The sequence below is a fragment of the Cnephaeus nilssonii genome, assembly GCF_951640355.1.
Source record: "Cnephaeus nilssonii genome assembly, chromosome: 5".
Lineage (NCBI taxonomy): Eukaryota > Metazoa > Chordata > Mammalia > Chiroptera > Vespertilionidae > Cnephaeus > Cnephaeus nilssonii.
The window spans coordinates 37,811,484-37,834,601 of record NC_137076.1 but is presented as its reverse complement, the minus strand read 5'-3'; the positions used below and the strand labels follow the sequence as shown (position 1 = coordinate 37,834,601).

The window sequence follows — 23,118 nt, the reverse complement described above, 5'->3', positions numbered from 1 at the left end:
GTATTGATTTAAAATGGTGAAAAGCTTCCTTGCCAGTGGCTCAGTGGTTAGAGTGTCAGTCCACAGACTGAAGGAGGGTCTTGGATTAGATTCTGGTCAAGGGCATGTACCTCGGTTATAGGCTTGATCCCCGGCACCAGTGGGGGCACATTCGAAAAGCAACCAATCGATGTATCTCTCTCACATGGATGTTTCTCTCTCTCCGCCTCCCTCTCCCACCTTCCCTTCCACTCTCTCTAAAAAAACAATGAAAAAAATCAAAAGTAACATATTAGACATGGATTATTTGCCGGATTCAAATCTACTCAGCTCGCTAAAAAGGGAGATGGGGAGGAGGGGGGATATGAGCAACCACTTGAAAGGACATAGGTGTATCTCATAGAACCCAAGGTCAGGAAGTATACCTGACTGAATCAGAAAGTGAAAAACTGAGAACCAAAGTCATACGCTCTTTCTCTCTGAGGGTTTATGAACTCTCATCTCTACTTCTGTCTTTCTCTGCTTCTCCATAAAAATAGCTGCCCAGCCCTTGCCTCATGATATCATTCAAGAGCAATAGAAACCAGCTAGGGCCTCAGAAGCCCAGAGTACCGGAGAGGGCCTCTGATTGGCCCAGCTTGGACAAGGGCTCACTGCTGCACTGGGGATGACGAGATGTGGTCTCTTCTACTCAGTAACTCTGGTTTAAGGAGACTGTTAGAGAAAGGGGCCTGGGCAGGACTGAGAGTGCCGGGCAGCTTTTGGAGAAGCAGAAGACATTCCCGACATGCATTCCAAGTGGTGTCTTCTAAAGATAACCATAAAAAATATTATTTAAAAAATATGTTTGGAATAAAGTAAATAAAAGGCAGGGTAGGCAGATTATTGGAGCATATTATATGATTTTCACATGAGAGAAAACAGATATGTGAAATACAGATATGTTTCTTAGCTCTCTGCAGGAGTGATCTCCATATTGAAAGTTTTATAGCCATCATGCTAAGAGAGAATTAAATTTAAATATAATGAGCACAGAATAAGAAAGTACTCGAGTAGTGCATTAAACTTGTTGAGACCTTTAAAGCCTCTCATAGGACTAGATATTGAGGAACTTGCCAGATGACTGTGAGAGGAAGTGCCGTCAGTAATCCAGAGGTATTGTGGAGAAGAGGAGAGGTTTTAGGAAACTGGAGGTGGGAGAATATTGCCTTATATTTTCCAAAGGGGAAAGAGAACGTTTGGTTCTGGAAACTTGATGTTGATGCACTGTTTAGATCCTAGGGAGGATCACTTATACCTACAGAAGAAATACCAGTCACTGTGTGCCAGCATAGGTCTGTGAAAAGGAGTCAAACCAAACTAAGTAACTAAGAAAAGACATGGGCTTTACACTAGTGGACCAGGAGACTGTGTGATCCTAACGCACCTCGATGCAGGATATCTGAGTAAAGTCTTCAGATCCCTGCGGACAGGTAAAGACATGCAGTCAGGGATAGTGCAGTTAGATGAAGTTGGTGAGTGGAGTAATAGCAGTCTCTCAAGGATTACACATAGCTTTAAAGCACTAGATTTGATCTCATATTCGTTCACATAAACAGTAGATACAGAGATAGCAATCTTACTAATCCAATTTTCAACACAGAAAAGTGGGGAGTGATGGTTATATATAGCAATTGACAGAATTATCAAAAGAGCAAAACCTGCTAGACATACATCTAAACCAACAATAAATGTAAACTTGATATTGTATGCTGAGTTCAACTGAAAAATAAAAAATGAGAAACATTGGGCTTCACAGTAATTTGGAGAGAAAAGTTCCAGGGACTTGTGAGCTAGCAATATGATGTGGTTGCAAAAAATAAAAATAAAAAATACAGTGCCAATGTAATTTTAAATTATATATTCAAAGGATTATATCCAGACTAAGGGTTGTAATACTTACCTATTTGGCAATATTATGAATTATTATAATAGTCTTTTCTGGGAAATACATTGACAAAAATGGAACATATCCAGATGATCAGGAAGTTTAATTTATAAATTTATTTGATGCTCAGATTCTTTATTTTGCTATGTGTAATGGACTATAAGGAATAAAATCTCCCATAGCGAGTTTTCAAGGAGTTTACTTGGTATCATTCCAGTCAAAGTACATAGGAACTGCTACTTGGGTAAAAACCACTCCCCTCAATCTGTTGAGCTTGAATGATGGGTTTAACATTGAAAATATATATTGGTTTCTGAATGCCAAATTAAATTTTATATTCTATATTACTAATTTGTTCATTGGGTGCAGCACTGCTTCATGTAAATTATAAGTATTTTCCCACTCCCTTTTTTAATGGGAATGGGTAAACGTGGTTTTATATGGACACAGAAAAGATTCTCAATTTATTTAAAAATAAAATTGTGTAGTTTTTAAAAAAATCAGTGTTTCCCAACTTTTGAGAAATTGTTTCCTATCCCTAAAGAATATTCCCTATTATAGAATGCAAAATTAAAGGGAGAAAATCCCAAAAGACTCTATTTATTGAGACTCTCAGGAGTAAGGGAGTAAGATACAACCTTTAAAGGGGGCAAGATGAGTAACTTCAACACACAAATACACAAGTGTGTACACACATTACTGTAGATTAATGATAGTACATATGGGTTGCAGGAACTTGCAGCCTAAAATGTTGTTTTTCATAGTCTGCTGAATTAATGTTATTTGTTTATAAAGACCAAATACATGGCACAAGAACAGACATAGAGATCAATGATAGAATAGAGAACCCAGAAATCGACCCAAGCCACTATGCTCAATTAATATTCAACAAAGGAGGCATGAACATACAATGGAGTCAAGACAGTCTCTTCAATAAATGGTGTTGGGAAAATTGGACAGATACATGCAAAAAAATGAAACTAGACCACCAACTTATACCATACACAAAAATAAACTCAAAATGGATAAAGGACTTAAACATAAGACGGGAAACCATAAAAATACTAGAGGAATCCATAGGCAGCAAAATCTCAGATATATGCCGAAGCAATTTCTTCACTGATATTGCTCCTAGGGCAATGGAAACTAAAGAGAAAATAAACAAATGGGACTACATCAAAATAAAAAGCTTTTTCACAGCAAAAGAAACCATCAACAAAACAACAAGAAAGCCCACTACATAGGAGAACATATTTGCCAATGTTATCAATGATAAGGGCTTAATCTCCAACATCTACAGGGAACTCATACAACTTAACAAAAGGAAGATAAACAACCCAATCAAAAAATGGGCAATGGACCTAAACAGATACTTTTCAAAAGAAGACAGAAGGAAGGACAAGAGGCATATGAAAACATGCTCAAAGTCACTAATCATCCGAGAGATGCAAATCAAAACGACAATGAGGTACCATCTCACACCTGTCAGAATGGCTATCATCAACAAATCAACAAACGACAAGTGCTGGCGAGGATGTGGAGAAAAAGGAACCCTCGTGCACTGCTGGTGGAATGCAGACTGGTGCAGCCACTGTGGAGAACAGTATGGAGTTTCCTCAAAAAACTAAAAATGGAACTACCATTTGACCCAGTGATCCCACTTCTAGGAATATATCCCAAGAAACTAGAAACACCAATTAGAAAAGACATATGCACCCCTATGTTCATAGCAGCACAATTTACAATAGCTAAGATTTGGAAACAGCCTAAATGCCCATCAGCAGATGAGTGGATTAAAAACTGTGGTACATCTACACAATGGAATACTACGCCGCGGTAAAAAAGAAGGAATTTTTACCATTTGCAACAGCATGGATGGAACTGGAGAGCATTATGCTAAGTGAAATAAGCCAGGCAGAGAAAGATAAATATCACATGATCTCACTCATTTATGGAATATAATGAACAACATAAACTGATGAACAAAAATAGATCCAGAGACAGAGAAACATCGATCAGACCATTAAACCTCAGAGGGAAGGTAGGGGAGGGTGGGGATAAGGTGGGGAGATCAACCAAAGGACTTGTATGCATGCATATAAGACTAACCAATGGACACAGACACCAGGGGGGTGAGGGCATGAGGGGGGTGGGTGGGGGGGTAATGGGGGAATAAGGACACATATGTAACACCATAATCAATAAAGAAATTTTTAAAAAAAGACCAAATACAACAAGGCTTTATATCAAACTACAGATGTTAAAGAATATAGCTGGTACAGAAAGAAAGCAAGTAAAATATTCACAGGCATTTCATTTTTTTTTTGTTCTGAAATCTACTTTTTTAAGTTATAGAAAAGTCACTGTGAAAATTTTCTATTCCCTTCTTTTCTTCTGATCCCAAGCACCTGGCCCACACAGCTACCATGAAAAAGTTCTGTAAAGTTACTTTAGGAATAACTTTATAGCTTTAATCATTGCAAGCCTTTAACCTGAGTGTGGGTATTTGCAGCCAGAGTTCTGTGGCAAAGCTAAGGCACTACTGTCCTTGAGGTCAGAGGATTTTTAAGCTCTCTTGGAAAATGAGGTGCCAGACAGCAGAAAGAAATTAGTCAAAAGTCTGTACCAAAACCCATTCATTTAAGTGTGACATTCTATTCTCAGTTGGTCTTGAAGGAAGACCAATTCTATGCCAGTAAAGTGAGACAAATGATGCAAAATAAGGGGTTTTACCTCAATACCATGGGTGCTTCTTTCCATACTAAGTCTTAACATCAAGGTTTTGTTTATGATAAACTCTACTCTGTGTTCTACCCAATGGCCTCATCTCAACAGAAAATCAGAAAAATGTTGCCTGAGGCTCCATATGGGTTAGAGTTTGTTGGTGGGGTGGGGATTATTATCCCTATCCATCTAAAAGTCAGACATACCTTGTTCTGCCCAGGTTAGTGTCTCTCCAGAAACTATCTTCTTTCAAGATCTGCATTCCTCCACTTCTATATTTTTATAGGTATAACTAGTATTTTTTTTTTCTCCTTGTTCATGTTTAACAAGATTTCTTATAAACTCACTATAGCCTTGATTTATTTCCTGGCTTCAGGACTTACTAGCTGTGTGATCTTAGGCAAGTCATTTATCTCTGAGCCTCAATTCCCTCATCTGTCAAATGGGAGATTAATAGCACAAAACTCAGAGTGGTGGTGGTAGGTTACATAAGTTAATAAAAGTAAAGCAAATAGAATAGTGCCTGGCACATAATAAGAATATGCTGTTATTTGCTGTTATAGAGTAAATGCCTTCTTGGTAATTTTTTCCTCCTTATGTTTATTTTTCATAGTTTAAGTATACCATCTAAAGATATAAATCTTCCATCTATGTATTTTAAAGTTCTTGTAATTTCTGAATCATATGCACACGAGTCATTCTTGTGCTTTCATCTTTTCCTCCCCACTCCCTTCCCGCTTCTTTGGTCTCAGTACCTTTTTTTTTTATCATCCTTTTGGTTTCACCCTCCAGCACTAGCTCCAGGCCTTCCTGACCACACGTCTTGAGGCCAAGTAGGGTTTTCCCACCAACACAGTCAGGGGAATATTTGCTCCATGTCTTGAGTCCCCTGTAGGGGGGTGGGCTCATAGGAGCGAGACCAAGAGTGTCTTCCTCGAAGCTCTGGCTCCAGTGCCCAGCTCCGAGCATGGGCATAATAGGCACTTACTACTCACTCATTCAATGGAAAAATGCAGATGGATTACCAGACAGTCTGCCTTTCTACAAAAACAGCCTCTGTGAACACAGTTTAGAACAATCATGAAAGGTAACAATCACCTGGAGAAAAGGTTATCTCCCTGTACTTTGGACCAGGCCCTATGTTAGATAACAATTACTATTCTAAATGCTGGAATGGGTTATCAGTCTGATAAAGTGAATTATTGCTTTTATGGTTTTAAATTTAATCTTGGGATCAAGCTTATTTACTGGTTCACGGAGAGCTTTGGGGGAGGGAGGGAGAGGGAAAACCTTTTGCTCCCACTTATTAAGGAGAAGGTCATAGGCTTCAAATGCTAATTCTGAAAGTTAACTCCTGCAGAAAGAACATGGGTCTCAAATCCTTCTTGTTAGTCTGTCTTGTTTTTACTATCTTGTTCTTCCCCCAATAACCAAACAAAAATATATATAGCATGTGGGTATACATGTATATAGGATATACACACAGAGACACACACACATATATATGTGTAAATGCATTTTATATCACACTTCTGTGAAACTCACCAAGCGTTCCCTGGCTCCTTGAGTCTATCAGGCCTCTTTTGAGTTTCCTTCCAATTAGAAAAAGGTTTCTGGCAACTTTAATCCTGTTACAGTTTCAAATAGTTCTGTGTCAAATAGCCAAAGATCCTCTTTAGCCAATCTATAACTGTAAACAATACAAGATCTTTGCTTATTCATTCATGTTAATTTTTGCTACATGCCACGGTTCAGCTTTAAATTGTTTTTCTTAATAGTTTAGTCATATTAGAATAGGATAGCCTTTCAAACACAGTTATTTAGTGGTTTATTCATAGCAAGTGAAGTAAATGCCTTGCACCAGAAGCTCAAGTTTTAAAAAGGAAAATAAACTGAGTTCTAAGTCATGTTGTCTAAAACAACAACAAAAAACCCTGATATCTGTAAGTATTATTTTAAGCATCCCAGCTAAGAAGTATAAATTCACAAATTACTTATCTAGGAAGTAGCTTTGTCTATGAATAATTTCTTCTCATAGCAGCTTCTCTCTTCTATCTTGTGTTTCTATAAAATGTAAAAGGTTGTATTTCATTCACTTACCTTAGTTAAGTCAATCATACTTATTCCAATCAGAAAACATAATCATAAGTTTGGATCCAAGCATTATAGGTTATCGCTATATAAATATGATGAAATGTTTCTTTTGCAGGTGCAAGTATTGGCATTACGATGAAAACCTGCTCGTTTCCAGCGTTGTCATTGTCTTCCATAATGAAGGATGGTCAACCCTCATGAGAACAGTCCACAGTGTCATTAAAAGGACTCCAAGGAAATATTTAGCAGAAATTGTATTAATTGATGATTTCAGCAATAAAGGTAATGGCTATGGAATTGACATTTTGTCCATAAAATAAGTTAATTATGAGTAATTGCAAAAAATGTGATTTCAAAATAATTAGTCTTTAAAAAGTAATAGCATCTACTGATAGCATCTATTTTCAACAAGTTGGCACTATATCAAGCATTGTGTAATGATTATTTTGTTTAATCCTGACCATAACCCTTGCAATGGATATTTGTTATCTTCATTTTACACATGAGGCTCAGAAATGTTAAGTAACTTAGCAACAGTCACATGCTATTCCTGTCTCAATAATTAATAGCTGGAATCAAATCTACAGGCTCTAAGTCTGTGTATTCAACCACCATCTTACACTATATCAATTCTTTGGGCCTTGGATTTTACAAAAGTTTTGTCATGGAGGTAATTTATTGAAAGACTGAAAAAATGTAATTGCATATATACTGTAATGCCACATGGTGCTCCAACCATAGTTGTCCAACTAAAATCCATATACCTATTTAATAGCCTATAATTTGCATTTTAACAATACAATATTGAATTTAACCAGAAACCATGGGCTATTTTTATTTATAATAGACAGTATCCACTAAAATTTATTTTGCTTTATATTTGATTTAGTATATTGAATAAAAGGAAATTGGTTGGTTTTTTTATTATTATAGCATTTAGGGAGGCATTGGTTAGTCTTGGTTCATCTTGGACTTAAGTCATTTTGGATTTAAGTTTTGAGATTGAGCATTGATTTTTCCCAATAAGTGGGTTTAAGTTAACATGTTTTTCTTTAAATAAATTATTGTAAGCAGAATATATCTTCTTAATGACATGAGTATCAAAAAATAGATAATGCTGCAGCTCAGACCCCAGAGCAGCATCCTAAATAAAAAATGTAGTTGTGCTGCTGAAACCCAGATCTGGGCAGTTATTCTTTTTTGCTTGTCACAAAACTGAATTAGATCCTTTGAAATTTCATCAAAGAACTCAGGCTAAGTAACAATAGGATATTTGTTTTATGGCAAGTAAGTTTTGCCAACAATTATTGTGTACAATTAGTAATACCACTGACTATATGTCAGAAGACAGAACATGGGTAGCATGAAAATACCATTCAAAATGGCTTTACAAAAGCATCCTCCAAAACTTCGTGTAGAGCTCCTACTGTCTGGATAAACCTCTACTGTTTATGCAAGGATGTGACCAGATCTTGATCTTGTACACATATGCTAGCATGGAGAAGAAATAGAAATATGGCCTATTTCCTTTTCCCCTCATTTTTGTTCAGCTAATCACTTTTTCAACCACTCATTTTTAATTACACTAGAGAATGTATTACTTGCACTTTTTCAGTCATATCAAATGCCTTTAGCTTAGACATCTTACCTTGGTTGCAACTTTTATGACAGGAATGTAGTCATTAAAAATACTATTCCTATCTCAAGATAAATACAGGGTGAGGCAAAAAGTAGGTTTACAGTCGTTCTAATGGAAAATAATACAATAGTTAATAATAATACTAGAATAAACTCTTTCACTTACTCACAACTGTAAACCTACTTTTGCCCACTCTGTATTTAAAAATATGTTTTACCGTGATATTGTTGGTACCAACAATATTTTAGATTTTGAAAAACTTAAATCTATAAAAATGACTGAGAAATCCCATGTCTATGATTGTTCTGGTTTTTAACAAGTCCTATGTTATTAACACAAGTAATATCTTAGCATATTATTTTAAAAAATTGTGATGATACACCAGAAATAACTGCTTGGCCCCAGAAAAGGAGAATAAAATTTTGGACTTAAGTTTTTTTTTTGGTCCATTTTACTTGAATTTTTTTTGTGATCAGAGCTTCTGTTACTACGAACCTCTAATATTTGGTCTCTTATACATTGTAAAGTCCATCACAGGGCAGGGTCTGCTTAGCTTATAGCAGTAGGAAGTACAGAGGTACAGAGGTCTTTAACTAATTTTCTCAATTTCAAAACAACCTTAAAAAATCTGTCAGTCCCCTCCTCAGTAAAAGTGTAGAGTCTTTGGTAAATCTGACTGGAGTGAAAATTGGTTCATTCTTTCCCCCAATAAATTCAGAAACTAGAACTTTGAGTTAGAAGTTTTCTTATTTTAAAGACAAAATACTTTACTAATATAAAACTTCACAAAGGAGCTGGCTGCTCATAGCACTTGGGTTTCTGGAAATTAGAGTATTCTCTTAAACTAAGGTTTGGGGCCTTTATATAGAGCACACCCCCTGTACACATGTGCATCAGCCAGCTGAGACTGAGTGGGGTCAAGGCAAAATGCACCCCACACTCTCAGTGGCTTGTAACAACAGAGGGTTATGGTACTGTTCTCTTGCTCTAACAATACATTCCCTGCAGGTCAGCCCTGGTCTGCCCCACATCTTCACTACCGGGCCCAGGGTGGCAGAGCAGCCTGGTCTCAGACATTGCCTGCCTAAGAAGCAGAGGGAACAAAGAGACGTGGTGACGCGCTAGTGGGATTTTAACGGTTCCACTCACAAGTACCTCAAGTCATTTTCAGCCCCTTCTCATTAGCCGCAGCAAATCGCATGGCCCAGCCTGACATCAGTGGGGTGGGGAGGATAATCGTTCCCTAAGGAAAGGGGTGAAGACTTTGAACATTAATAGAGTACAGTCTGCCATAGCGTAAGATCCCAAAGAAGCCAGAAGTCATTTCATTCACTAATTTCCCTTTGGGGCCATCTTTCTACACATTTAAATTTGAAGAACACACCATCAACTTTGTTTTGGCTGTAAAAAATTGTTACAGATTTATTTAGATAAAAGCGCTTAATGCAATTCAGAAGGGCCTTAAAAAACAACTGTACTGGGCTTAAAAAAAAAAAAAGGAAGCTTTTAAAGAAAGTTCCAGTTGAAGGGAAAATTACTTAGATTTTTCTGGAAGAAAAAATATAGTTTAGCATGAGAATTTTGTTTATAATTGTCATTAAAAGTGGATGGCAAAATAGAAAAAGGGAAATATTTTTCTCCTCAATTTTGAATATCCATGTGTGGGTGTCTTGATAATTATAAGTTCTCTATAAATGAGTAAAGTATTAAGTACAGTCTGATTTGCCCATTTAACCACTAGCTCATCACTAAATACAGCTATGTTTTCATCTGTTTTTGTATTCATGGGCTAAAAGTTTAAACAATTTAAAAATAATTTTTGTGTCCACAAGAAATATCTCTAAGGATACAGGAGCTAGTCGTGGCTGTGATGAGCCAATTTCATGGGCTCATAGTGATGCAAACAAAAACTGTTCTCCTGCAACTGGGAGGCCAAGATGGAAATTTTGGCAAATGTATCTTGTTTTTATAACACAAAATTTCTCTATCAAATTGCAAATATTTATTATTTTTTTATTATATATAAATATTATATATTACTAGAGGCCCGGTGCACGAAATTCATGCATGGGGGGTGGGGGGTGGGGGGGGTCCCTCAGCCCAGCCTGCACCCTCTCCAATCTGGGACCCCTCGAGGGATGTCAGACTGCCCATTTAGGCCTGATCCCACCGACATCCCTCTTACAATTCAGGACTGCTGGCTCCCAACCGCTCGCCTGCCTGCCAGCCTGATCACAACCTAACCACTCCTCTGCCAGTCTGATCAACACCTAACTGCTCCCCCGCTGGCCTGATTGCTTCTAACTGGCCTCTCCTGCCGGCCTGGTTACCCCTAACTGTCCTCCCCTGCAGGCCTGGTCACCCCCAACTGCCCTCCCCTACCAGCCTGGTTACCCCTAACTGCCCTCCCCTGCCGGCCTCGTCACCCCTAACTGTCCTCTGCTGCCAGCCTGGTCACCCCCAACTGCCCTCCCCTCCAGGCCTGGTCACCCCCAACTGCCCTCCCCTGCAGGCCTGGTCACCCCTAACTGCCCTCCCCTACTGGCCTGGTTACCCCCAACTGCCCTCCCCTGCAGGCCTGGTCACCCCCAACTGCCCTCCCCTGCAGGCCTGGTCACCCCCAACTGCCCTCCCCTGCAGGCCTGGTCCCCCCCAACTGCCCTCCCCTGCAGGCCTGGTCACCCCCAACTGCCCTCCCCTGCAGGCTTGGTCACCCCCAACTGCCCTCCCCTGCAGGCCTGGTCACCCCCAACTGCCCTCCCCTGCAGGCCTGGTCACCCCCAACTGCCCTCCCCTGCAGGCCTGGTCACCCCCAACTGCCCTCCCCTGCAGGCCTGGTCCCCCCCAACTGCCCTCCCCTATATGCCTGGTCACCCCCAACTGCCCTCCCCTGTAGGCCTGGTCATCCCTAACTGCCCTCCCCTGCAGGCCTGGTCACCCCCGCAGGCCTGGTCACCCCCAACTGCCCTCCCCTGCAGGCCTGGTCCCCCCCAACTGCCCTCTCCTGCAGGCCTGGTCCCTCCCCAACTGCCCTCCCCTGCATGCCTGGTACCCCCAACTGCCCTCCACTGCTGGTCATCTTGTGTCCACATGAGGGTGGCCATCTTGTGTGTTGGAGTGATGGTCAATTTGCATATTACCTCTTTATTATATAGGATATAAATATGTATATACTTATTTGTAAATATACATACATTCATACATAAATACTCCTGTTGATGCTTAAAATGCAGAGAAAATGGGGTCTCTCGATTGTTTTTTACCAACTTGATGGAAACTATATTCATTACACCAAGAGTACAACCTTAGATACGGATTATACTTGGAGAAAGATGGCCCAGAAACAAATGTTTTCCTACATCCTTTGTGGATTCCGAAGAAGTCACATGATGTTATTTATAAGCAGTGTATCTTCAGAAATCCTGAACTATTGCTTCTGCCAAAAGCAAACAAAATATCATGCCTGAAAGCTTTTAAATATGACATTAACATGTGAATTTTTGAGTTTTTAATTTTTTTAATTTAAATTTTTTAAGTGTTTATTATAATTGGCACAGTTATAATTTATTTCATTTTCAGAGAGATGTTTGATCTTTCTCATGCTAACCAGTTCTCTGAAGACATATTAAGTTCAAAAATATTTTTTTAATTTTTTAAAAATATGTTTTATTGATTTGTAGAGAGGGATAACATCAATCACATCAATAGGCTGCCTGCCTCCTGCACGGCCCCTACTGGGGATTGAGCTTACAACCCAGGCACATGCCCTGATCGGGAACCAGCCACATTCTGGTGCATGGAACGATGTCAGCCAACTGAGCCACACTGACCAGCATGTATTAAGCTCAAAATTTAACTCAAATACTTCCTCCACCTAATTTCCCTATAGATTAAACATTTCATCTGGTCTATGTAAAATCATTGACTGCCTAAAGTACCTTTGCCTGTCTCTATTTTTTGATAAAAGTAATAGTTTAATTGGTTTAGATACATACATATAATTTATAATGCTGATTGAATTTTTTATTCACAGAACACTTAAAAAAAAAACTGGATGACTATATTAAGCAATGGAATGGCCTAGTAAAGGTATTTCGAAATGAGAGAAGAGAAGGTTTAATTCAAGCACGAAGTATTGGTGCCCAGAAGGCTAAACTTGGGCAGGTAGGAAATATTTCTTATTATTGATATTTACAATGTCATCATTTTGGATAACTAAACAATCATATTCGTTTTAAGTATTTTTTTAAAAACTGAAATGAAAATGCTGGCCTAAACAGATAAAACTTATACTAGTATGTTAAAAATGACTCTAATGCTAACTTACGTTGGTATCTAACTTTAAATTGTATGTGATATATGATGTGCCATATATGAGTGTTCTTCACCCTGCCTCTTTTTTTTTAAGGTTTTGATATACCTTGATGCCCACTGTGAGGTGGCAGTTAACTGGTATGCACCACTTGTAGCTCCCATTTCTAAGGACAGGTAACATCACCTTGCTTTTTTGCTTTCCTGGTTGAAAAGTAAACCTCATCCTAAGACAGATAACATTCTCGTTCTTCTGATTTCAGTTCCAGTCAACAGATAAAGTGTTCTGTTCTGAGTGTTATCACTCAGCCAGTTGTTTCCCGGGGTGGAGATAGACTAATACTTTGGGCTGATTCAGATGCAGGCAGTTGGGCATTTGAAATAAGCCTACAGTGTCAGATTCAAGAATCATCTGTGGTTGAGAGACTGCCTGTAGCTCCAAAAGCTTTCTCTAAGAGTAATATTGATTGCTCCCTCTACACCATAGTAACAATTCTAAAGATTTGAAGGAACAAGCTTTGAAATTTTATTTATTGTTTTTTTAATTATTACTCCAGATAGTAAGGAGCAGTTTTACTTGTGTCAAGGCTTTGGGATCCTATAGAAACTTTAAGTTTAGAAATGGGCAGCCATTCAATGGAAATGTGGTGATCCCCATCAAATTTACAGAAATATCTTAAACAATAGAAGACAGCATTCATCTCCTGGTTCCAAAAGTCTTCCCTGCCTTTAGTCCAGAATTGTGACTATTTTAGAACCTAGGCAAATAAGACATGGCCCTATGGCAAATGGCATGTCTCAAAGGACGCCCTCTGGAGGATTGAATCATCAGAAGAGTAAGGCCTATTATAAACAACTAGAGGCCCGGTGCACATATTCGTGCACAGGTGAGGTCTCTCAGTCTGGCCTGCACCCTCTCGCAGTCCAACATCCCCCAAGGGGTGTAGCAGTGCCAAGCGGCAGGTGGCTGGGGAGGAGCCCGAGCCAGGGCCAGGCCCTGCGCCGCTCCTGCTCATCCTGGCCCCACTGCGTCTTTCGCCAGCGCCACTGATCAGTAGCACTGCTGCTGAGGCGGGAGAGGCTCCTGCCACTGCAGCTGCACTCGCCAGCTGTGAGCCCGGCTTCTGGGTGAGCAGCGCTCCCACTGTGGGAGCGCACTGACCACCAGGGGGCAGCGTTGAGCGTCTGCCCCCTGGTGGTCCGTGCGCGTCATAGCAACCAGTTGTTCAGTTGACTGGTCAGAACAGTCGCTTAGGCTTTTATATACGTAGATTTTTCCATTTTTAAACCAGCTGTCTGGTTTAATCCTCATAGCACCCCTGCAGGATAGGTATTATTAGCTCCATTTACTGAAGAGGATACTGAGGCTTACAGAAGTTAATTAATTTGTCCCAAATCAGACAGCTAATCAACTGTGAAACTGAGATCTCTCTGGGACATCTTACACGGCACCATTTATTAAGAAATCTGAGACTCAGGAGAAGTGAGGAAAGAAAACCAACCTTCACCTCTCCAGGTGGAAACTAGCAGTCCTCTGGGGCAGTAAGGAAGTGGTTTTCCACAGGATTTTGTGGCAATGCCACAGATCCCACAGTGACCCTCCACCGTCTCATAGGAGTGATTCCAGAGGGAATAACACACCCTTCTCAAATCTACTTCCACCATATCAAAATTTTAAGCACCTAACGTTTTTCCCTTCTCCTTGGTTTCTAAACATTGAAAAGCACTGTAATCTCCATTTTAGGAAATGCATTTTAAATCCTCTCTGATAAAATGAGCAATGAAAAAAGCAGGAGAACAAATTATCTTTGTAGAGTTGACTCTGCACCTAGTTATATAGTACTAGCATTTTCCTAAAGTCAAATGTAAGGGATTTTTTTTTACTCCAAATTCTCAGGCCACACTTAAATTCTTTAGGTTTTGAGGGATCTTTTTTTCCTCATTTATTTAAAGGGTAGGAATACAATACAGTACTCTTTTTTTTTTTTCTTTGCAATGAAAACTGTTCGTTGCAATAAAAAGAAGTAGGACAAAAAGATCAAGAAAAAGTGCAGAAATAAGTTTTCATAACTACTTCTAAAGAAATAGAAAGCAACAAAGAGTTGGAAGAACTGCTAAAAATGGAGCAGTATCATCCTTTTATAAGACACATGCACACACACGCGCGCGCACACACACGCACACACACACTTATTTTATAATGGAGGATTATGGAGAAAAAGTAACAGGCAGGAAAATCTTGTAAGCAATACAAAATTACGAAGAAAAAGTTGCCCGTAGGACCAAGGTGAAAATGAGACAACACTATTAAGCTAAAAGACATGGCTCTTTGTCCCTGACATTTGTCTGTAAGCTGAGGGATAGTCTCCTTCCTCTGTCCTTCCCTTATGAAAACGGGCTCTTTGACTTTTATAGGCCATTCATTTACTTCTACTTCCCATTAGGTATTTAAGTCCCCTAATGCAAAAAACAAACAAACAGACCAAAAAAACAAAACAAAACAAAAAACCCCACAACAACAAAAACCTAAATCAGTGACAAAAAGAGATAATTTATCTAGGCATGCTAAACTAGTCAGTTTTGGGTTCTTAAATGCTTTTTCATTTTCTGTAAATGTTTCAGAACTACATGTACTGTGCCTCTAATAGATTACATAGATGGGAATGATTATTCCATTGAACCACAGCAAGGTGGGGATGAAGATGGTTTTGCCAGAGGGGCCTGGGACTGGAGTTTACTATGGAAACGTATTCCTCTAAGCCACAAGGAAAAGGCCAAAAGAAAACATAAAACTGAACCTTATCGGTAAAGATTACTCCTTTATTTTCTTATGTGGAATGTTTATCTAAGTCCTTTTTTTTTTTTCCTTCCCCATGTACTCATGTATATATATATGGGTCCATGCATACCCTTCCATTTCATCTTTGCTGCTATCATCAACAAAATACAGAACCATTTGCACTGTGCCGATTATAGATGTCATAAATGGCAACACATACGAAATTGTGCCCCAAGGGGGTGGTGACGAAGATGGGTATGCCCGAGGAGCATGGGATTGGAGTATGCTCTGGAAACGGGTGCCTCTGACCCCTCAAGAGAAGAGAATCAGAAAGACAAAAACTGAACCATATCGGTAATCACTAAATCACTTACATGTGTTTCTTTTCTCCATTTGCTGCTAACCTATTAACCTCTTGCCAAGCTATAACATTTGTTATTAAAACTGTAGGTGCTGTTTTAGATTCTGAAGACTTCTTTCCTCGCACTATTTCACAGGTTTAAATTCACATTCACTTCTTTATAATTGATTTTTCCCTAAATGCAGGTGCCACATTTTTGGGGGTGGGGCGGGGGGAGAAGGGGGATGTTATATGGCATTAGTTCCAAATTCAAGCAAAAAAGGAACAATCATTCTGTAAATTTACAATGCATAAATTACCTGTAATCCAAGTTTTATCTCCGCTTTGATGCCTTGGATGTAATGTTAGCAATGAAAGCAATAGCAAGAGATTTGGGGTGTTTTGTTTTTTTCTTCCTTTTGTTTTATATGCTAATTTTGTACCAGTTAAATCTGATGGATAAAAATACATGACTTTGGCAAATGTTGCATACACTCCTTTATTGTTTCCTTCTCAGAAGAGCACTTGGTAAAAAGGAAACTGTATTCCAGAATCAGCCTTTGTCCTTCCTATGACTCTTCTAATAGAACAATGTACGCTCTTCTGTGCTTTTGGGGTCCTTTATCAGCAACAGTTGACTGTCTTTCAAAAGAGTGACTCCAAAAGAACTGTTTAGTCAAATGTTAGTGTAGGCTTCTAAATGCGCCTAATTTTATTTTTCTGATCTTATGGTTCTGCTTTTGGTCTCTCTCTCCCTGTTATACTGCTGATAATGTTAGAACTCTGTTTTGGGGAGATGTTTCCACTGTCATGCAAATGCTGGTGGGACTTGGGCATGTCACAATATTAAGATACTGAAATGGCAAACATAAGGAAATTATAGAACTTTAAGCTTGATTTGACATTTTCCAAATTTTCCTTTGAAGTTTTTTTAGAATAATTCAGGAATTTACTGCTTACCTGCTTACCTGACTAATATAATCCTGGGAGAAAAAAATAAGGGGTAATGATTATGTTTTTTTTATTTCTGACAATTCCATAGACTAGTAAAAAAAATTTCTTTAAGTGGGTTAGAAAAATGTAAGGGAGGTTTCCCTGGAAAGAACTCACTGGTTTTTATGTTAAGGTGCATTTTCAAATATATGCTGAGATAAGTGGGAATATATTTAAAGATCAAAAAGGCAGAGTTATAATAGAGTAATTTTAAATGACAGTTAAATAAATGTGACATGAAAATGTAACCAAAATTGTAATAGTGCTAATATTTAGAGAGCAGTATACTCTAAGAAGAAAGGGTATGACAGAATAACATTGCCCCAATGGGATTTTTCTTTAATATTGAAAATATTACTTGATTCATTATTTATCCACTCGACAAATATTTAATGAGCACTTACTGTGCGCCAGGCACTATTTTCTGGGAATAAATTTTTAAAAGATAGGTTCTCTTGTTTCACTTACATAGCGGGTGAGACAGAAGTTGAACAGAAAACTACACATATAACTCCGGAACAAGAGTTGATGGAAAGGATGACCTCTTGACAAAGTGTCACCAGAGCTGAGACCTGAAGGTTGAGGGATCAACCCTATGGAGGAGGAGGGAAAACATTTCAGGAGCGTGAGCAGCACAGGTGAAGGCCCTGAGTCAGAAGAGAGTTTGGCAAGTTGAAGGCACAAGCGGAGCAGGGAAGAAGACTCAGACGAGGGAGCCAGCAGAGCCTCAGAGTGGAGAGAGCTGGCATGTGGGACCGCTGTTGAGTCCTTTCTGCCTGTGGGCGGGGGCAGAAGAGAATAAAGGACACAAGTTACACAGTTACTGCAACAGTCCTAGCAGTGGTGGCTTGGTCCAGGAAGGGAGCAGTGAAGTTGGAAAGAAGTAGACAGATTCAAGATATGTTTTCAAGGTAGAATTAATAGGAACTAGTGGTAGAGTGAATATTAGGTGTGGTCATTTTTTAAAAAGGTACTTTAATAGAGGCATCTCAAGAATCATGATGCGTTATTTGGGTGGGAGATGCAGGCAACAGGATATAAATTAGTCCCATATCTCATCTAATGATGTGAGTGGCTTGTCCGTAAAAAGCTACCCAGTCGTTTTTTTCTTGTCCCTAAAAAATTCCAAATTCAAGAGGCCGCACAGATCGCCCTTCTGCAGTCCTACCCCTGGCACAGTAAATGGCCATGTCTAATTCTTCTGTGTCGTTTCTGCGCTGCATTTGCAAACTCTGAATGAACTGTGACTGTTCTAAGATGAATTACACCCTTATTTGGCAAGCCCCTGAGCTATAAAATTAAAAAACGACAGACTACTTCCATGGTGTATGGTTTTGCTCATCCCATAATGACTCATGAATCATTGCAGGAGCAGTTAGCAGACCAGGGCTATATGGCTCCGTATTTTTAGGAGTGAAAGAGAAAATGCTACTTCCACTAAATCTAAAGGCTTAATTTTTAAATTAACACAGGAACCAAGGCTCCATCTAATGGTGAAATGATGCAATGCTCTAATTTGTAATGATCTATATGATTCTATTTCAATTAGAAATTACAGTAAATTCATTGAGGAATTATGAACAGATCGTTTCACAAGGTTTTAAAATTTCTTAATGTTTGGCCATCAGTTTTATCTCTTCTGTGCATTGTCTATCTAGATTGTGTTCCAAAAGGGCTTGTTGTCTATTGGTGAAGGGGCTTATCCTTAATAGTTATTCAACTGTTTCTTTTTCTCAGGTCCCCAGCCATGGCTGGTGGATTATTTGCCATTGAACGAGAATTCTTCTTTGAACTGGGTCTGTATGATCCAGGTCTCCAGATTTGGGGTGGTGAAAACTTTGAGATCTCATACAAGGTAACCATGCATTTAAACAAATGGCGTTTTCTCAGTAGTGACTGACTTTTGTGACTTTCAGGTAAAGGCTGGGTTCTTTGGGGAAAAAATTGTTCAATGCATTTCTTTAAATTATAAGGAATGACTAGCAAAATGTATGCCTTTGGAAGAAAGTAGGCAAAATACAAGGTCCAAACGTACTACATGTTTACATGGCTCGTCTGAAAATTGAAGCCAGGAGGCTTCAGAAATAAAAATACCTCCTCCTCCCCCGCACCCAAAGCTTTCTGGACTTTGGAGCCTTTTGCTATAGAAGCCCTTTGGGGAATCTGCATGTGTTGGGGCCACATCTGACCACCCACTGACACAGTTGCCCTTTATTACTATAGGACATGACTCAGGACAGAAGCAGATCCCAACGACCACTGTGCGTCCTCAGAGTGACAGTGCAGCTGCCTTCCTGCAGCACCCCCGTCACTGAGCCAGGCCTTGCGCACTAATGCCTTCCATGCTCCCACACCACCTCATTTCCCAAAAGAGAGAAACAGAACTGTATCACAGTTTGAGTTAAGCAAACATGCACCACCTCATGTCTTAAATGTCTGGTGCTTAGCACTGTGAGGAAGAAGCATAACTCAGTCTTTGCTCTCAAGGAACTTACAGTCAGTAAGAGATTAGAATTACAGTAGGTCCTCGGGTTACGTCCGAGATCCATTCCTATGGCAGGATGTAATGCGATTTTCGTAACTCGTTTTCGTCATAAGTCGGAACCCACCTACATGAGCACCTACATCACTCACTTGGAGCACATACACAGCAGTAATGAAGTGAAACAGTAAAAAAAAATTTAAAAGAAAGATAACAATTCCTGACCTTTATTTGTGGTAAATAAATAATAAAAAACATAAAGCACATATGTACATACGTTGAAATGACGGAACTTTTTTTTAAATAAATAAATGGGAGATGGCAATATAATCACGAAACAACATACGACGAGTCTGACGTAACCTGAGGACTGCCTGTATACTTAACTTCATAATATGATAAGAAGGTAGAATGCCATTTGGTTGGTGTGATTAAGAAACAGCATCTCGCTGGAGGAAGAATTTGAGGCAGAACAAGAAAGATGGATATGATATCAGTAAATAGAGATAAAGGTGTTACTGGCAATGTTGCCTTTCGGTTTTTGAGTTTGGCAAAGAAAGAATTCAGAGCCAAGAACTCTAGCATTGTGGAAGTTTATTTAGCATGTAAATCAAAAGTAGACTCCCAAGAAAATTGAGCTGGCTGCTCAGAGCTGCCTTGGCCTTTTGGAAAGTCACAGAGGCTGAAGAAGTGAGCCAGCTGGGCTGTGTGGGCTCAGGAAACAAGTTACATAGGCAAAAGAAAAGCCTTTGGAGACACATTCACTGACCAGGCTAGCCCAGGCCGAGCTGCCACTGCCCACTGCTCTCCTGGTTGCAAGCCTCATGGGAACCCTTAAGAGCTTTGGAGAGAGAACGCAGATATACATGCCTGAAGAAAGAAGGTGTGTGTGTGCTCTTGAGAGCGCACACTGGGTCCTTTGTCTTAGGTCTCTTTATCTGTTTTCTAAAGCAGGAATTTTAAGGGAAGTCTTGGGGGGAGGATTTCAATAGAATATTCATCAGCTTTCCAGGTGTGTCCTTTAATATGCTGATCCATCAACATGAGCATACAGGGTCAGGATCATGGTCTCTATTAATTGGTCCATGCTAGGTTAGGGGTCATTGGTCATTGCATCTGGTCCTGATGCCAACCATGACCTTTCTTCGTCTGGTTTTGCTGCTTTTCTGGGCCTGGAGCTGAAACACAACTGAGGCCTGTCTCTGTGGTCAACAAACCTGAGGCTTTGTTCCTAACATCATGTGATGCTGATCAGAAACTCACTGTCCTGAGGGCTTAATGCTTAAGAGAGTGGTCATGCCAGGGAGGAGGCAGGAAAATCCGGTGCTGGGTGAGGCCAGTTTGAATCAGCTGTCTATTTCAGTTTACCCATTCTACCTGCCAAGGAATTTTTCTGGCTTCTTACTATCCTGGCTCAAAGGGAAGGGAGGGGGACTTCTAAGCAAATAGAATGGGAAGAGGTACAAAGGTGAAACATGAAGAATGTATTCAGGAAACAGTGAGGAGCACAGTTTAGCAGAATCTGGCAGTATGAATAAGACAGACATCCAAGAAGGTAAAGTGGACGGGTACGTTAGGACCATACTGAAGAGAGTCTTTCATGCTGAGCTACGAGATTTTTACTTAATTTGATAAGCAATGGAAACCCATCGAAGATATTAAGCAAGGGAATAACATGACCCAAAGCTGCCCTTCAACCAGAATAATCCCTTGCTATAAATAAGAATAGCATTGAAGAGAGAGAAGTTAGAGGTGAAGAAGCCAGGCAGGAGATTATTATAATCACCCAGGTGGGAACTATATTAGCAATGGAAATGATGAATGATGTTAGGAATGGAGAGTCTGCATGGTTTGGCAAGGTTACACTGCGAAAAGGTTGCTTGGAGCTACAAGTACCTAGGAAAAGGCCCCTTAGCAGCAGTATATTACTGCTTTCCTACTGCCTCCTTTGTTATTATATGAGTTTGGAAAACAGGCAAGTTATTTTAAGATTTGTTTAGTTTACAAAATCCCTGTGGACACTGTATCTAATTAAGATTTCAGATTTACAGTTACAAGACAAATTTTTAGCCGTAATTTATTTTGGCATTTGAAACAACTTCCACATGTGTTTTTTCTTGATAGATATGGCAGTGTGGCGGCAAACTACTGTTTGTCCCTTGTTCTCGTGTGGGACATATCTACCGTCTTGAGGGCTGGCAAGGGAATCCTCCGCCCATTAATGTTGGGTCTTCTCCAACTATGAAGGTGAGTCTTCTGGTTGAAAGTGGAGAAGGTGAGGGAACTAACATTTATGTACCACATGCTGTGGTACTCAGAGTACAGGACAATCTCTTAAGCAATCACACAGGTCCTCACTTTTACCCTAGGCTAGACTTACTCATGAAATATCTTATTGTTCTTTGAAGTTAGTCATTGTATCCCATTGATGAATGTTCTCCATAAAGACATCGTAAATAAATTCCAAAGGACTGACACTCTGTAGGAAAGGAAGGTAGTGGAAATGAAAATACCAACTTCTATTAGTCACAAATGAGGAAAATATTATTTTAAATATATATATATATATGTATATGTATATATATATAATATATAAATAAAATATATAAATATTTATTTATGTAATAAATAAATATTTATTTATTTAATTTATTTATTTATTTAAAATACATCAAAATGACAAACAGCCATATCCCACAAGGCCTAATTTCACAGTAGCATGTGAAATTTAAAAAATTTAATTTTAAAAATTAATTATATTAGGAGTTTTTGTAGTAAACAAAATCAAGTTTTGAGTAGTGCTTGTGAAAGATTAATATCTTTTGTCCCTCAGAACAGGACAAACCAGGGAAGCTCCATACAGAGGCCAAATGTCCCATTGCTAGGATAACAGCCTCTGTTGAAAGTCTTGTTGGGCTGCTGTCGTAAGTTCTAAGAGCCCTCTGATGCCCTTCATTTTCTGGAGTCCTTAACCAAGTCAAGAGCACTCTACAAGTTAATTGTAGCTTCCATAAAAACTACCCAATAAGTGTCATGTTCAGCATATTCTTAGAGAATGCCCGAATGTGCCAGGCACTTGCTTTTCTCCAATTTTAGCACCATGCACTTCAACCACGAGGGTGCCAATGGTTTTTGTGGATTAATCTAGCCCATTTGTTTTTGAGCTTCAGATATTTATAATTAATTGTCTTCTAGAATTATCCTCTTAGATATTTCAAACTCAACGTAGTCAAACTTTTAAGCTTTTTCTCAAAAGTGATTCCTTTTCCTATGTTCTCTATTGGCCCATGAATAAAACTTGGGGGGAATGTTAGGGTTGTCCAACTCACCTCTCACCTGATAAAGCCCTGACAGTTCGACCTCATACATATCTCTTAAGTCCATTCCTTTCTATGCTTAGTGCAGGTCTTCAGATGTCTCCCATGGATACTAAACAGCCTCCACTTGGCTCTCTGTCATCAGCTTCAATGTCCTTATGTCTGTTTCCTGTTTAAAACCTTTTGATGACTCTCATATAAAGGATAAACTCAAAGTCCATAAAAATAATAATAATAGCTAACACTTTTTGATTGGTTATTAGGTATCAGTCACAAATCTACATGCTTTCCATAGGTTAATTTTTTAATTTTCACAACATACTAAAAGATAAAGACTATGATTATTCTCATCTTAAAACGAAAGTGAGGCCAGTTTTCTCTGAATCCTGCATTCATTCCACCTGTGGCATACTACTTGGAGGACTCCAAATGCACCATGATTTGCCATCTTCATTTGCCCTCAATACGATACCCACCTAATTAACCACTCTTTCAAGATTGAACCATCCAGCATCCCTCCATGGTGCCCCTTT

At 39.2% G+C, this 23,118-nt stretch overlaps 1 protein-coding gene across 3 annotated transcripts in view; it reads left to right on the top strand.

Annotated features, from left to right (window-relative positions):
* GALNT7 (polypeptide N-acetylgalactosaminyltransferase 7) overlaps positions 1 to 23,118 on the top strand; it is a 135,127-nt gene that overhangs the window by 98,388 nt on the left and 13,621 nt on the right. The window contains exons 3-9 of one of the 3 annotated variants that reach the window (XM_079771735.1): positions 6,840 to 7,006; positions 12,397 to 12,527; positions 12,772 to 12,851; positions 15,297 to 15,479; positions 15,625 to 15,807; positions 18,524 to 18,641; positions 21,393 to 21,515. In XM_079771735.1, coding sequence (XP_079627861.1) covers positions 6,840 to 7,006; positions 12,397 to 12,527; positions 12,772 to 12,851; positions 15,297 to 15,479; positions 15,625 to 15,807; positions 18,524 to 18,641; positions 21,393 to 21,515 — 985 coding nt within the window. The remainder of the gene's footprint in view (positions 1 to 6,839; positions 7,007 to 12,396; positions 12,528 to 12,771; positions 12,852 to 15,296; positions 15,480 to 15,624; positions 15,808 to 18,523; positions 18,642 to 21,392; positions 21,516 to 23,118) is intronic. The other 2 variants (XM_079771734.1, XM_079771733.1) reach the window with 2 other exon arrangements.